The 17465-nt window shown below is 41.6% G+C and overlaps 2 protein-coding genes across 3 annotated transcripts; one reads left to right on the forward strand and one right to left on the reverse strand.

The window, feature by feature from the left end:
* Positions 1-1184: 1184 nt before the first annotated feature.
* Positions 1185-6783, reverse strand: LOC311137866 (PRA1 family protein 3-like). The gene is made up of 3 exons (XM_084172472.1): positions 6512-6783; positions 2478-2695; positions 1185-2274 (listed from the first exon to the last, which is right to left on the reverse strand). Exons 1-3 carry the CDS (start codon positions 6688-6690, stop codon positions 2096-2098), a joined length of 576 nt encoding a protein of 191 aa, XP_084028598.1. The 5' UTR covers positions 6691-6783; the 3' UTR covers positions 1185-2095.
* A 485-nt stretch (positions 6784-7268) lies between these two features.
* On the forward strand, positions 7269-17198 carry LOC311138126 (CCA tRNA nucleotidyltransferase 1, mitochondrial-like). 2 transcript variants are annotated; one of them, XM_084172791.1, is made up of 8 exons: positions 7269-7375; positions 7723-7865; positions 11451-11644; positions 14208-14346; positions 14449-14575; positions 14711-14904; positions 15771-16024; positions 16189-17198. In XM_084172791.1, the coding sequence occupies exons 2-8, from the start codon at positions 7730-7732 to the stop codon at positions 16435-16437; spliced, it is 1293 nt and encodes a 430-aa protein (XP_084028917.1). In that variant the 5' UTR covers positions 7269-7375; positions 7723-7729; the 3' UTR covers positions 16438-17198. The 2 variants fall into 2 exon arrangements, with proteins under 2 accessions (XP_084028917.1, XP_084028918.1); XM_084172792.1 differs by having other exon boundaries at positions 14455-14575.
* The last annotated feature ends 267 nt before the right edge of the window (positions 17199-17465 follow it).

Here is a 17465-nt window from a genome sequence, read left to right on the forward strand (position 1 = left end):
GAGTGTCCCGGATGTCCATTTACTATGTTAGGTCTACCCCTAAGTCCAGGTTGAAATATTCCAAACACACTACAACAAAGATACATGTGTTTTTGAGAGCCTCGGCAGCACAAAGGATGTTTCCTCACCGGGCTCCTTGCCAGAGTAACACGTCTTATAGCCTCACACTTCACATCTGTTCAGATCAGGAGGCAATACACCAAAGACACACGCCTGTTGGGTGAGCTGCTGCACACAACAGCCACACTCATATTTGTGTGGATAAGTACAACAGCTGCAGGGGAGAGAGAGAGAACAAGGGCCTCCACTGTGTTCTCTGCTCTGAGACTTTACTTGAGTTTACTGCAGCTGGGGCGTGTGCGTTCGTGTGCTCCCAGGTTGCTCAATATAGTCTGCATGAAGGAAGAGTACTGCAGGAGGAGACATAAATCAGTTCTCTGAGAGATCAAATAAGGCTTTGCAGCTGAACTCTACCTCGTAAACTTAAAGCACTGCACCTGAGGTCATCAGTTCCTGCCCTCTACTTTGTCGTTCTCTCTCTCTCTCGCTCTCTCTCTCTCCCCCATAAACACACACCCCTAAAATACTATTGTTATGTAAATCATAAAACTTTCTTAAAAACTTTCTGTGCAAGACTTCTAAGTGGAGAGTGCAATTGAGAGAGCCCACTTTAGGATTTGTAATACCTTTCCAATGTGAGCCTATGAGAGGTTGAAGTAGCTGACACTGCAATCCAGAGAAGGTTTAGGGGTTGGGGGTGAGTGACTGCAGATGAATCCACTCTGTCATTGACTGTGCAGTACTTTTCTCTTCACTATAATATACTGCAGCCTATTGATTAGCATTGGCACATCCATAACCCTGGAGGTACTCTGGAGATTAAACAGTGTGAGGTGCTGAGTGAATGCTGATGGACAAAGGTTAGGACCCCTTATTCCTTTGAGGTTCTAAATCAAACACTTGTTCAAAGACCATTTGATGTGATTATGAAATTCACCATATTAAAGTTATACATCTCTCTCATATGCACCAGGACACAAAGCATTGGCTTGGTTCTTTAGTCTGGTTCTTATTGTATTAGACTAGAATGTGGGGCTACTTTCCATCCAATGTTGTAGTTAAATACACCTTCTAATTTAGTGAGGAGAAACACTCTGTACAAACAAAACACTTGAAACTCTCTTGCCTTCAGAATAGTTTGGCAGTGACATATTTATTTGACACAATAATTAATAACTAATAATCCATAGTGATTTCACAACCTCTCATTCATAGGCAAGCCTGTCAGTTGTTTCTCTTAATTGAAAATAATTAAGCATAGATTTACCTTCAGATCCTTTGTTGAGAACGGTAGCCAATAAGAAAGGCAGTAAAGCTTAGAAATAAAGGTAATAATGTTCTACTCTCCACAAATCAGAATGTTTCATATTGCAATGTTTGCATCAATACACTTCAGAGAGAATTCACTACTGCTTAATTTGAATTCAATAAAACATAGTTCTGTTTGTTTATTTTTTTCAAACCAGGTGACCTCAATCTGTCAGGTAACAGTTGTGCTTTTAACACCAAAATGTTTTCACTCGTTATATTTACAAAAGTCACAAAGTATAAATAGGTTGTGTAAATATTGCATATGGGATTTCAAAACATTTGCCCACCTACACACACAATAAATACATTCAAGAAGGAATACTAATTTGCAACTTGTTTGCAAAATTGCATAGCAAGGATGTGAGACAGTATCGAGATGCTGTCATCACAACTTGAAAGAAGTGTTCTGAGAAGTTCTGGGTGGAGTAACAAATATCCTGAAGTAAAACTAAAGCTTGGGTTTTCAACACATGTTCTCTAGGCTAAACCAACAAACACACATACACCTGCATGTGAGATAGGCTATACGGTTTGTAGCTGAAGTTTTCAAACATGTATTACAATCATTTCTTTCCAACATTGACTGAATGCATTGAGACTGCACATTAAAGGGGGTGTGCAAAGGAATGCGTTTCCATTCATCAGAGGCCAGGGAGGCTGATAGGGGACCTACAACAACACAGGGACTGTGGCGTGTGTGTTGTTTGTTTTCTGTGTAGAGTTCTTATCCTTCCTTGGGTTTACCCTCTAGGAATTCCTGGATCTTCTGCAGGCTCTCTTCCTGCTGGCCCAGCGCCTCCAGTAGAATACCCATTGGCGACTTCTTCAGCCCCGCCCCCTCAATCTTATTCTCCAGTTTATTCTTCATGTTGCGAAGGCGAAGTGAGGCGTGTGCAAAGATCACTGAAGTCAAAATATATAGAAACAGATGAATACCCTTAATTTGCACTAATGTAAAAACACCAATGTAATTAATACCTCCAGGATAATCTATGTGGAGCCTTTCAAATTGGAATAACTTCAATTCAAGTTTGACCATTTATTTACCAATGGCATAATTGTGGTGTAGCTTGAAGAAACATTTAATACCAAACCCTTAAACTTACAGAGAATAGGAAATGTGATCCCAAACATGAAGACCATGACGCCATCGAAGAGAGACATAAGAAAGTAGCTGGCGACCATCACTGCCATGACAAATAATGTGGGGTTCTGCCTCTTAAAGTCCTTGACCATGGCCTTATTCTCTCCAGCCCACACTGAACCCAGGAAGACCAGCGACACCACCGCCATGCCCATGAACATCCCCATAGGGTTGAGGAACCTGCAGGGAAACACACACACCACAACATAATGAGATGTCTGTGTGTGTGTGTGTGTGTGTGTAACAGTTTATATTTCATGTAGTCATGGATACCATCTAGTGGTGACAGGTTGTCAACACATCAACATGACTTTTTAACCCCAATGCAAATATTTATACAAAACATTTTTCATTAATAATTTCAAAGACTATGGTGACATGTTACAGAAGTTATTCTGCAAAAGAATAGCCCACTGAAGGATGAGAGGGACTTTTATACAGCAAGTAATTTTGACATACAGTGGGGGAAAAAAGTATTTAGTCAGCCACCAATTGTGCAAGTTCTCCCACTTAAAAAGATGAGAGAGGCCTGTAATTTTCATCATAGGTACACGTCAACTATGACAGACAAAATGAGAAAAAAATATCCAGAAAATCACATTGTAGGATTTTTAATGAATTTATTTGCAAATTATGGTGGAAAATAAGTATTTGGTCAATAACAAAAGTTTCTCAATACTTTGTTATATACCCTTTGTTGGCAATGACACAGGTCAAACGTTTTCTGTAAGTCTTCACAAGGTTTTCACACACTGTTGCTGGTATTTTGGCCCATTCCTCCATGCAGATCTCCTCTAGAGCAGTGATGTTTTGGGGCTGTCGCTGGGCAACACGGACTTTCAACTCCCTCCAAAGACTTTCTATGGGGTTGAGATCTGGAGACTGGCTAGGCCACTCCAGGACCTTGAAATGCTTCTTACGAAGCCACTCCTTCGTTGCCCGGGCGGTGTGTTTGGGATCATTGTCATGCTGAAAGACCCAGCCACGTTTCATCTTCAATGCCCTTGCTGATGGAAGGAGGTTTTCACTCAAAATCTCACGATACATGGCCCCATTCATTCTTTCCTTTACACAGATCAGTCGTCCTGGTCCCTTTGCAGAAAAACAGCCCCAAAGCATGATGTTTCCACCCCCATGCTTCACAGTAGGTATGGAGTTCTTTGGATGCAACTCCGCATTCTTTGTCCTCCAAACACGACGAGTTTAGTTTTTACCAAAACGTTCTATTTTGGTTTCATCTGACCATATGACATTCTCCCAATCCTCTTCTGGATCATCCAAATGCACTCTAGCAAACTTCAGACGGGCCTGGACATGTACTGGCTTAAGCAGGGGGACACGTCTGGCACTGCAGGATTTGAGTCCCTGGCGGCGTAGTGTGTTACTGATGGTAGGCTTTGTTACTTTGGTCCCAGCTCTCTGCAGGTCATTCACTAGGTCCCCCCGTGTGGTTCTGGGATTTTTGCTCACCGTTCTTGTGATCATTTTGACCCCACGGGGTGAGATCTTGCGTGGAGCCCCAGATCGAGGGAGATTATCAGTGGTCTTGTATGTCTTCCATTTCCTAATAATTGCTCCCACAGTTGATTTCTTCAAACCAAGCTGCTTACCTATTTCAGATTCAGTCTTCCCAGCCTGGTGCAGGTCTACAATTTTGTTTCTGGTGTCCTTTGACAGCTCTTTGGTCTTGGCCATAGTGGAGTTTGGAGTGTGACTGTTTGAGGTTGTGGACAGGTGTCTGTTATACTGATAACAAGTTCAAACAGGTACCATTTATATAGGTAACGAGTGGAGGACAGAGGAGCCTCTTAAAGAAGAAGTTACAGGTCTGTGAGAGCCAGAAATCTTGCTTGTTTGTAGGTGACCAAATACTTATTTTCCATCATAATTTGCAAATAAATTCATTAAAAATCCTACAATGTGATTTTCTGGGTTTTTATTTCTCAATTTGTCTGTCATAGTTGACGTGTACCTATGATGAAAATTACAGGCCTCTCTCATCTTTTTAAGTGGGAGAACTTGCACAATTGGTGGCTGACTAAATACTTTTTTCCCCACTGTAGCCCTATGGTGCAATGTTAGGAATGTTATCATTTTGTCTCAAACTTCATTCAAGAGTGTTGTTTTAGATCATATGACTCCTGGACGTTATGTCTCCAGACTCCAATAGTGAACTTTGCCCAACCTCCAGTGAATAAGGACAGCTGTCTCTCATATCCCTGTTATCTAGAACAGCAGCTGATAAGTGAGCAGGGATTAGGGGCCTAGTAGTTGACTACCATAGCAATGGTGTGTCATCATAATCAAGTAGGCCTAGCCAAAAGATGACTATTTTTTTGAAAAACTGACTCCACATTTCTAAAGTAATTCCCCTTCCTCTATAGTGATTTTGGTGATCAATTGTTAGTTATGCAGTCATGACAGGATACCGCCATTTGTGGGAATCTGTCGGGAATAACTACAACAAGGACTGCACGCTGTGTCCAGAGATTAACCACTGCCAAGATATGGTGGCTTTTTGTGTGCTTTTCAGCAGCCATGGCATCACCAAGGTGGGTGCTACATGTTCGGCAATGGAGGACCAGTACCTACGGAGGAGCGACGTTTGGAGGAACAGGCGTGGTGCACTGATGAAGAGCTCCAGGCCTGTTTTTCAGACTGTCTTTGTTTCTTCTTGGCTGTACCACCAATGCGCCCTCCGCTGAAGCTACACTGCATGTCCAATCCAAACTACCTCAACTCCCGGCCTTTCCATCATCCAAAGCCAACTAGAGACATTCAGTCTCCAACTTCATCATCTCAATTTCAAAGTGTTGTTTCTTTGCTTTTTGTGCACTTTGAGATTATTTTCTGTAATGAAAAGTGCTATACAAGTTAAATAAAGTATTATTATTTTCAAGAAGAGCTTCAGCAGGATGCAAGACATGAGTCTCTCAACCTGTGAAGCGTGCCCACATCCTCTATGCTCAAAATAAGTCTGGAGGCTTCGGTTGACAAATCATGCTCTCTGTCTCCCTTGGCATTAGTCATAAATAGGCCTAGCAAGGTGCCAACCTTCCGATTTGGCAATGGAAAGAGAAAGCTTATTCAGGTGAACTGTAAGACAGAATAAAGCGCCAACATCATGCATGGTAGCAACATAGGATCTGCCTATAGCAGCTGTTATGGCACTATGTTTAGACTTTAAAGTGAGTCCCTGCATCCATAATTAGCCAATGAGACCCAACTTTAATTTCAGGCATCAGTTAAAGGTGCGATCTGGGATCTGGGAATCTGTTTAATGGCCATTTATACCCAATGAGAATTATTCTTGAAGAACTTATTAATGGCTCAGCTCAATAGCACAACTGTTTTACCCTATCATAACCCAACATATACTCCATTGTTCACACACACACACACAAACAAACAAACAAGAAAAACCAAACAATGTATACCAAAACAAGGAGCGGGCTGTCATTTAGCTGAAAAACGAATCCCAGATTGTAGTTTTAATAGATGTCAACTGTTATAACTGGTGATGGTGGACTACAGTAAAGCAGATTTCCCAACACTTAAAGCTGCAATATGTAACTTTTTGGGCGACGACCAGATTCACATACAAATGTGAGTTATAGAACAAGTCTAAGAAGCAGTATATCTATTAAATGTGCACTATTTCTATGCTTCTCTTTCTTATGTTTAGTTTGTCTTTTACTTTCGACTTTGTACAGAAGCTTCAAACAGCTGAAAATCATATTTCCTGGTATTGAAAATATATTGTACAGCAGTTTTGAAGCTACAATGATTCTCGACACTATACATTGCTTGTTTTATCACATAATCTGAAATTAGGCAAACTATTAGAATTTTAGCAACCAGGAAATGGCTGTGTGTGATTTCTGCTTTTTGCACCTTTAACATGCCACATAGCCTATTTCCACCAGAGTGTAGCATGACACACCAGAGATGTTATGTTCTCGATACAAATTGTGGACAGTGTCTCATGCTACTTACCCCACAATAAGGAAAACAATGATAGCCATCGCAAAATAGTTTGTCTGATAGTAAAGCAAGTTGTTGACAACCCTGTTGTTCCATCTAGGTAAATCTCTCGCGTCTGGTTTAGCAAATCTTTCGGAACCTGGGAAATAATCGTCCCAAGGTCTCAGCGGTGTGAGTTCTACCCTAGCCATTTGGCTCCTGTATGAAGAGTGTAAAATATAATGACCAGGCTTGTTGTAGGCTACAGCAAACAGAAAATCAGACTCAACAGTCACTAAAGAAATCATCTTCCGTTTCTCGCGATAGCTTTCGAAGTACCACCCTGTCTGTGGTCTGAACCCATAGATCAATGAATGGTCTGATCAGAGAAGGGACAGAGGCTACGGAGTAATTTATCCAGCATGCTGAGAATGCGCTTTATAATCTCTCTGATAACATTTAATTGATTTTAGAGTAATCTATTGAATCAATTTAAAAGAGTTATCAACCATACATATATTTACAGTCTTTTCATCTCTGTCTAGCTCAGTCAAAATGATCTGACAAGTGGAATTATGGCATTAGTAGTTAGTTTAGGGAAATGTTCTACGCAGCTAGACATCGCGCAACTGTAGTAACAAAGTGATGGAGTCCACAAGTGTCAAATAAATTGCAACAAAGTAACAGTTAATTCAAAAATTATTCGAATGAAATCGCGCGTTGTTTCTTCTGTACCCCGCCCTTTTTATGACGAACACACTCTTATTGGTCACGGTCAGCGAGCTCCTGTGGTGAAAGTAAGTACACTTCCTGCTGTCTCAGAACATGCATGGAACGGGAATAATATTTCTAACAACATATCCCCAAAGAAGGGAAATAATTCATATTTTGTTGCAGGTCTGTCCTTATGAGATTAATAGTGATACAATTCTACTTTACCAGATGCACTTTATATATATATCGCTTACAAGAGCCAACATGTTTGCATGCGTGCTTCAGTTAGCTAAATGAGCTAGCTAGCAATAGCTATTGGAACATGGAATGTGAGAAACATGGAATCCAATTTCTGTACTAGGTGATAACTGTAATGAAAAGACTACGGTAGTTGTTTGGTCTCTAAGCTAGCTGAATGTGTCTGGCAACCACCACAAGTTCATTCACTGTAACTGCACATCAATAGTTAACGTTATCTAGCTAACCACAGCTAGCTATAGCTAACATTGACTTGCTCTTCTCAACAACAGTATCTAGATGTGGGGGAGAATCCTGAATCCTGTGGTGATTACCAGAGTTCGTCTCACTTGGAGTGCCAGAAGTCTCTTCACCATGCAGCTGAAGACTACAGAGTTCAAGTCCTTATTCAGTGATGGACTGAATGGCATAGAAGGTGAGAGCAGGTACATTTTTGCTACCAACCAATTTAGCCATATCAAAGTCTAGTCAGTGGCACGTAACCTCACAAGCAGAAAGTGGAAGATGAGAACTGCTCAGAATAAGTTGATCCTCGGAAGTTCAAACTATATCCCATATTTCTACTTAGAGATTTGTATTATTATTATTATTATTATTATTAACCTTTATTTAAACAGGGAGTCACATTGAGAGATAACTATTTTACAAGGGAGCCCTGTATACGTTTACAAAAACCCCAACACATAAATAAACACAACAGCCCTACAAAACACACTATAATAAAACACATAATACACAACATTAAACATATTTAAGAAAAGCAATCGCATTCTGTAACAGTCTCCAATCAATAATTTAAAATGCCCCCTCAAGATAGATTCTGAGCCTGCCTGGCAGGGTTGGTCCTACAAAGCCAGAGCCCCCTGATGGGAGAGCATAATATACAAGGAAATTCTCAAAGCTGCTAATGAGAACCTTGACGACCTTGTACCTAGTCGGTGGGGATTCCGGTAGGGTACCCCCACCCAGGTAGTGGCAGCACTGGCTGCAGTAACCCATGGGGAGGGGGTCACACTCTGACATTCAGAGAGGGGGCATATTATTGTGGCCCTGTTGGCACAAAATAATCAAAGGTCTGACTGCAAAGCGATGCTTGGGAAAATGGTCACAACAGGGGACCAGCGTGTGTGTGCTTCAGGTGAAGGGGGTGGATCTGTTCTCCATCACTTAGGCCTTGACATTGGTTAATCAAATCTCAAGTTTTTTGCTCGATCTTGCATGCTTTCTCAAACAGCTGTAACTGTATATGCACTCGTAAATCAGGTCCTTTCTTGAGTTGGGCTCTGGAATGTAACAACCGTTGAGCATCTGAACTTATGGTTGATTGTGGGGGAAAGGGGTTGAGTGTGTAAGAGTGTGTGTGTGTGTGTATCCCTCATCTGTTGCAAGGGGGTAAGGATGTTAGGGACAATATAGGACAAAAATGTAATGCAATGGCAATCCTGGTTATAGGTAACAATCCTTTGCATGAACTGCCAGCATTATTATGCATATTAATTGTTAATGATGGAAATTAAGATACGCAAGATATTTGAATAGATATATATTTTTAATAGCTATATATAAAGCAAAATGAGGTGAGAGCATTGTAAAGACTTTTAGCGGTTGATCTGCTTCTGTTCTGTGGGTGGCACTGTGTGTTGTTTTCGAAGGATGGGTCCGGGCCTAGGGATCCGAGGGGACGAGGGTGGTCTGCTGGTCACAGGGATGACAACCCAACTTGGGATGGGGAAGGGATTTAGCGGGTGGAATAGTGGAGAACAATTGGAGGGTTACTTAGTAGCAATGCAAATATCATGGTACAGGTATATGGACACTCAATCACTATGGTAATTTTTAATTAGTAACACTCAATCCAGAAAATCACATTGTAGGATTTTTAATGAATTTATTTGCAAATTATGGTGGAAAATAAGTATTTGGTCACCTACAAACAAGCAAGATTTCTGGCTCTCACAGACCTGTAACTTCTTTAAGAGGCTCCTCTGTCCTCCACCTGTTACCTGTATTAATGGCACCTGTTTGAACTTGTTATCAGTATAAAAGACACCTGTCCACAACCTCAAACAGTCACACTCCAAATTCCACTATGGCCAAGACCAAAGAGCTGTCAAAGGACACCAGAAACAAAATTGTAGACCTGCACAAGGCTGGGAAGACTGAATCTGCAATAGGTAAGCAGCTTGGTTTGAAGAAATCAACTGTGGGACCAATTATTAGGAAATGGAAGACATACAAGACCACTGATAATCTCCCTCGATCTGGGGCTCCACGCAAGATCTCACCCCGTGGGGTCAAAATGATCACAAGAACGGTGAGCAAAAATCCCAGAACCACACGGGGGGACCTAGTGAATGACCTGCAGAGAGCTGGGACTAAAGTAACAAAGCCTACCATCAGTAACACACTACGCCGCCAGGGACTCAAATCCTGCAGTGCCAGACGTGTCCCCCTGCTTAAGCCAGTACATGTCCAGGCCCGTCTGAAGTTTGCTAGAGTGCATTTGGATGATCCAGAAGAAGATTGGGAGAATGTCATATGGTCAGATGAAACCAAAATAGAACCTTTTGGTAAAAACTCAACTCGTCGTGTTTGGAGGACAAAGAATGCTGAGTTGCATCCAAAGAACACCATACCTACTGTGAAGCATGGGGGTGGAAACATCATGCTTTGGGGCTGTTTTTCTGCAAAGGGACCAGGACGACTGATCCATGTAAAGGAAAGAATGAATGGGGCCATGTATCGTGAGATTTTGAGTGAAAACCTCCTTCCATCAGCAAGGGCATTGAAGATGAAATGTGGCTGGGTCTTTCAGCATGACAATGATCCCAAACACACCGCCCGGGCAACAAAGGAGTGGCTTCGTAAGAAGCATTTCAAGGTCCTGGAGTGGCCTAGCCAGTCTCCAGATCTCAACCCCATAGAAAATCTTTGGAGGGAGTTGAAAGTCCGTGTTGCCCAGCGACAGCCCCAAAACATCACTGCTCTAGAGGAGATCTGCATGGAGGAATGGGCCAAAATACCAGCAACAGTGTGTGAAAACCTTGTGAAGACTTACAGAAAACGTTTGACCTGTGTCATTGCCAACAAAGGGTATATAACAAAGTATTGAGAAACTTTTGTTATTGACCAAATACTTATTTTCCACCATAATTTGCAAATAAATTCATTAAAAATCCTGCAATGTGATTTTCTGGATTTTCTTTCCTCATTTTGTCTGTCATAGTTGAAGTGTACCTATGATGAAAATTACAGGCCTCTCTCATCTTTTTAAGTGGGAGAACTTGCACAATTGGTGGCTGACTAAATACTTTTTCCCCCCACTGTATATATATACTGAGATCATGTGACAGATCATGTGACACTTAGATTGCACACAGGTGGACTTTATTTAACTAATTATGTGACTTCTGAAGGTAATTGGTTGCACCAGATCTTATTTAGGGGCTTCATAGCAAAGGGGGTGAATACATATGCACGCACCACTTTTTGTTTATTTATTTTTTAGAATCTTTTGAAACTAGTTATTTTTTTCATTTCACTTCACCAATTTGGCTATTTTGTGTATGTCCAATACATGAAATCCAAATAAAAATCAATTTAAATTACAGGTTGTAATGCAACAAAATAGGAAAAACGCCAAGGGGGATGAATACTTTTGCAAGGCACTGTACATAATGTCACCATAGTCTATTACAGGTAGAATTATTGTTTGGACCTTCTTCCTTCTATTTTCAGAACTGAGGCAGGATTTATTTCTATATAAAAAAAACAATCATAGATCTCAGCTTCTTCGTCAAGTTTTGAATGTGTGTTTCAAAAGACAACTTGTCATCAATCCAGATACCATGAGGCCGGGACTTGAGAACCAGGTTTGGATCAGAATGTATTAATCAGTGTGTCTGCTTATATTATGATTAATGAATTGAGTGATGCAGGGGTCAATTCATTTCAACACTAGACATCTTATCTTATCATTTATGCATGCATATCTCCATAGAGATCTTTGAGAAGCACAAGTTTGAGCTGAGGATAGCAGGGGGTGCTGTGAGGGACCTCTTGTCTGGGAAGCGGCCAGAGGATGTGGACTTTGCGACCACGGCAACACCAGAGGAGATGAAGAGGATGTTCCAGACTGCAGGGATCAGGATGATCAACAATAAAGGAGAGAAGCATGGGACCATCACTGCTCGAGTAAGAGTACACAAGATTACTGTGCAGTTTGACCAGCTATACAGTCGTGGTCAAAAGTTTTGAGAATGACACAAATACTAATTTTCACAAAGTCTGCTGCCTCAGTTTTGATGATGGCAATTTGTATATACTCCAGAATGTTATGAAGAGTGATCAGATGAATTGCAAAGTCCCTCTTTGCCATGAAAATGAAATTAATCCCAAAAAAACATTTCCACTGCATTTCAGCCCTGCCACAAAAGGACCAGCTGCCATCATGTCAGTGATTCTCTCGTTAACACAGGTGAGAGTGTTGACGAGGACAAGGCTGGAGATCACTCTGTCATGCTGATTGAGTTAGGTCATTACATAACGATGGTCATTATGGCCAAACAGTTTTATTTTGTTTCATCAGACCAGAGGACATTTCTCCAGAAAGTATGATCTTTGTCCCCATGTGCAGTTGCAAACCGTAGTCTGGTTTTTTTATGACGGTTTTGGAGTAGTGGCTTCTTCCTTGCTGAGCGGCCTTTCAGGTTATGTCGATATAGGACTCGTTTTACTGTGGATATAGATACTTTTGTACCTGTTTCCTCTAGCATTCTCACAAGGTCCTTTGCTGTTGTTCTGGGATTGATTTGCACTTTTCGCACCAAAGTACGTTCATCTCTAGGAGACAGAATGCATCTCCTTCCTGAGCGGTATGACGGCTGTGTGGTCAAATGGTGTTTATACTTGCGTACTATTGTTTGTACAGATGAACGTGGTACCATCATGTCAGTGATTCTCTCGTTAACACAGGTGAGAGTGTTGACGAGGACAAGGCTGGAGATCACTCTGTCATGCTGATTGAGTTAGAATAACTGGAAGCTTCCAGACTGGAAGCTTTAAAAGGAGGGTGATGCTTGAAATCATTGTTCTTCCTCTGTTAACCATGGTTACCTGCAAGGAAACACGTGCCGTTATCATTGCTTTGCACAAAAAGGGCTTCACAGGCAAGGATATTGCTGCTAGTAAGATTGCACCTAAATCAACCATTTATCGGATCATCAAGAACTTCAAGGAGAGAGGTTCAATTGTTGTGAAGAAGGCGTCAGGGCGCCCAAGAAAGTCCTGCAAGCGCCAGGACCGTCTCCTAAAGTTGATTTAGCTGCGGGATCGGGGCACAGTGAGGCGAATACTTTTGGAGGATGTCCTGGTGTCAAGAACGGCAGCAAAGAAGCTTACTTACTTACTTACTTTATTGTCCCCATGGGGAAATTTTGTTGCAGTGTCATGTACACATTTAAAGTGGCGTTAAATACAAAACAAGATTGACAATACAACTTTCAATAACAGTCACGCACCAATAAAAGTAAGAAATAAGAAATAAAACATTTAAAACATTTAAAACAAAGACTAGCCTGCTGGCCTTACGGGGTCAATGGGAACATTTGCCCGAGCTATTTAAGAGGGATATCACACCTGGCACAAATGATTGTCTCGTTCTATTTTTCCTGCTGAGGGGTGCCCTATACCTACGCCCAGAGGGGCAGCAAAGAAGCCACTTCTCTCCTGGAAAAACATCAGGGACAGACTGATATTCTGCAAAAGGTACAGGGATTGGACTGCTGAGGACTGGGGTAAAGTCATTTTCTCTGATGAATCCCCTTTCCGATTGTTTGGGGTATCTGGAAAACACCTTGTCCGGAGAAGAAAAGGTGAGCGCTACAATCAGTCCTGTGTCATGCCAACAGTAAAGCATCCTGAGACCATTCATGTGTGGGGTTTCTTCTCAGCCAAGGGAGTGGGCTCACTCACAATTTTGCCTAAGAACATAGCCATGAATAAAGAATGGTACCAACACATCCTCCGAGAGCAACTTCTCCCAACCATCCAAGAACAGTTTAGTGACGACCAATGCATTTTCCAGCATGATGGAGCACCTTGCCATAAGGCAAAAGTGATAACTAAGTGGCTCGGGGAACAAAACATCGACATTTTTGGTCCATGGCCAGGAAATTCCCCAGACCTTAATCCCATTGAGAACTTGTGGTCGATCCTCAAGAGGCGGGTGGACAAACAAAAACCCACAAATTCTGACAAACTCCAAGCATTGAGTATGCAAGAATGGGCTGCCATCAGTCAGGATGTGGCCCAGAAGTTAATTGACAGCATGCCAGGGCGGATTGCAGATGTCTTGAAAAAGAAGGGTCAACACTGCAAATATTGACTCTTTGCATAAACTTAATGTAATTGTCAATAAAAGCCTTTGACACTTATGGAATGCTTGTAATTATACTTCAGTATACAAAAGTTACATCTGACAAAAAATATCTCATAACACTGAAGCAGCGAACTTTGTGAAGACCAATACTTGTGTCATTCTCAAAACTTTTGACCACGACTGTACACAAATATTCCAGATCCAGAATGTGAGACTGATGTGATGTTGAAATGTTGTCTTACGCTACTTTTCTTTCTACAATCCAATTTTTATTACGATGAGGTGAAGTGTTAAAAGTCAATGTAGCATTAATTCTGCTGTACAGTAGGCCTGTGTGTTTGTGGCTTTGAAACACATGACATTTGTCTTCATCTCTAGCTTCACAATGAGAACTTTGAAGTGACCACACTGCGCATAGATGTTCAGACGGATGGACGGCATGCAGAGGTAGAGTTCACAACAGACTGGCAGAAAGATGCAGAGCGCCGAGACCTCACCATCAACTCCATGTTTTTAGGTGTGTTTATAGTATATTTTCACCCCTTCTGAAATGAATGCCAAACTTGATATTAGAAGGGGGGGGGGGGAAACATGTCTTATTTGATTTCTGACTGAACAGGGTTAGATGGGACCCTATATGATTACTTCCAAGGATATGAGGACCTCAAGAACCGAAAAGTTCGGTTTGTTGGCAGTGCTGAGCAAAGGATTCAGGAGGACTACTTGAGAATATTACGATACTTCAGGTAATCCAGTGTTGTCTGGGGTGTAAATGGGACAGGTGTTTGTTGTATTTGGCTAACAAATTAAACTTTAGTATATGAGGGTTTCCGCATGTTATTTTTGTCCTTACTTGTGTATATCTCCCGGTCTGCCCCCAGGTTTTATGGTCGGGTATCAGTAAAGGCAGGGGAACATGACCCTGCTACCTTGGAGGCGATCAGGGAGAACGCCCGTGGCCTGGCAGCCATATCAGGGGAGCGCATCTGGGTTGAGCTGAAGAAGATGGTGGTGGGCAACCATGCTGCCCACCTTCTAAAGGTCATGTATGAGCTGGGCCTGGCTCAGTTCATAGGTGAGGGAGAAAGCCCTGTTTGCTAGTGTTAGAAATTGCGTAATTCAAATCTGGTATTGGAATAAGAATCAAGAGATCTTCTATCCAATCTTAATTTATTATATGCAAAATGTATGTATGATAAGTATGAAGGTTCGTATATACGGGTCCACTGAAATACCTCGCAGGGCACTCAGAGAACTAAACCATTGTTTACAGATTCTTTCTCAAATACTCTGACAGAGAGTTCCCACCTCTTCTGTTGGCCAATCAGAGTAAAGGACTGAGTGTGGTTTAGACTTTACTCAGCCAATCCGTTGGCGCACGGGTTAGTCCCAACCCCTTGGCGCTCCACCCCTTGGCGCTCCACCGTTCCCAGGCATAAGTTGCTATCATAATAACCTGTAGAGTCAGCACCCAATCTGTACTCTATGTACCTACGTTCAAGGACGGTTTCACAGACAACAAAGAGAGTGTTCGTATCTGTAAGAAATACAAGTCTTATCTGTCCTACCCCTAACGTTCCTTACATGAATCACAGCCTGTTATGTGAAACAATTTATATCAGTATAGTACAAACCTATGCTTATCATTAATGCATTCCTTCTAAGTTATTCATCACATACAGATCCAATTATGAGAAAAATAGAACCCAACACTAGGAACAATGGTATGGGGAGTCATGCATGTTGGAGTCATGTAACCAATTATAGTAACCATACAACCAATTATAGTAACCATGCAACCAATGACATAAAGCATACCTCAATGCACTATATTTAGGGCGTCCCGGTGACAGACCACTAGAAATGTTCTCAGCTAGAGCATAGGTCTTTTTAGATGGTATCATAATTATAGTTGTGTAAGAGTTGTACTTTTATTCCCAGGTTTACCTGCAGAGGGCGACGTGGAGGAGATGAAGCGGGTCTGGCAGCATGTGAAGGACCATTCTCCCAAGCCCATGACTGTTCTGTCTGCCCTGTTCCGCTGCTCTGAGGAGGTGGAGAAGATGGACCTGAGGCTGAAGGTCTCCAGGGAGGAGAAGAACCTGGCTCTGTTCCTGGTCAAACACAGACGGGACCTCCATAAGTCCCAGGATGATCCAGACAGCCTGAAGCCCTACACTGACTTTATCATAGATGTAAGCACGGCCATCACAAGACAAAATGAGTTGATTTGAATAACACTTAGTGTATTTAAATTAAGACTGTCAAAATGGTGTCCTTTTTGGAACTGAGTGCCATGAAGCCCAACCTGACAGAAGCATATGGTCTGGTAGATAATTTCTATGTATCTTGTTTGCAGAGTCGGGAGGTGGATGCTCAGAGTAAAGTATGTGAACTGCTCAAGTACCAGGGGGAGGACAAGTTATTGGCAGAGATGAGCAGATGGTCCATTCCTCGCTTCCCTGTGAGTGGGCACGACTTGAGGAAGATGGGCATCACCTCGGGCAAGGAGATTGGCACTATCCTACAGAACCTACGAGATGTGTGGAAAAGGAGCCGTTACCAGATGGACAAAGACGAGCTGCTTTGTCATGTCAACAAGACATAATTCCAGTGTGTAGCAGGTGTTATCTGTTGATTTTTCCAGACTGAGTGTTGGATATGAGAATGAGAGAGAAACCCCACAAGGACTGAATCATATTTACTGTGTTTAACTAATTTAGCCCAGTGCAGCACTTAAAGAGTTTGGGTATTATGCTCTCAGCTGCACAGCTGTCCTATGAAAAAAGTTATGTGGCATTATAGATATCAGAACCATTATTTTGTACAGTTCCTGCCCCGAAATGCCTTTGAGATTGCTGTTGTGATTTTAGTTGGGATTCAGTCAATACGATTAATTGGAAAACTTAATATTTTGCCAATTCTCAATGGTGCTTGGAGAGATCAAGCAATGAAAGGCTAATGAGCAATGTGGAATGTTTTCTAATCATACCTCAGAAAGGCGGTCTTTGACCAATGTAGTGAACAGAATAAATCTGTTTATTTCATGGGGAGAAAAAAAACATGACTTCAGGAATTTTGTTTTGACAACTCATCAAATGGCTTACATTTTAGTCATTTAGCAGATGCTAGCGACCTTTCGGTTACTGGCACTACGCTCTTAACCACTAAGCTACTTGCCGCCCAGGGTGAAATCAGCTTGTGGGTTCTCCATGTGTTTTCTCTTATTAAATATTTAGTCTATTTAATGAAGTGTTCATGGATAAAGCAGGTGGTGTGTAAAAAGTTACAAACTATACCCTAACTTTGAAAGGATGTACCTAAGTGACACAAATAATAAAGCCCAAGGTTGACTTGGAACAAAATACTAAATGTATTCTTCTTAATTTTGATATTCATATTTGTTCTCTTTTTTGTTGTTGTTGGGCTGCTTACTTTGTGATGCCTGTGAGTCTTATCATAAATTTGTTGTACTATTGCATGCCACTTTCTGCCTTTTGCAGTGAATCCTGAGTACCGGTGTAATCTTTCCAGATGTATATTTTATTTCTAAAATGTATAGAATTTGTTGTTATTGTAAAGGTGCAGAAGGATAGCCCCTCCCTCCTGCTGCGCATCCAAGATATAAATAATTTG

Source organism: Coregonus lavaretus, assembly GCF_964263955.1.
Source record: "Coregonus lavaretus genome assembly, chromosome: 12".
Classification (NCBI taxonomy): domain Eukaryota; kingdom Metazoa; phylum Chordata; class Actinopteri; order Salmoniformes; family Salmonidae; genus Coregonus; species Coregonus lavaretus.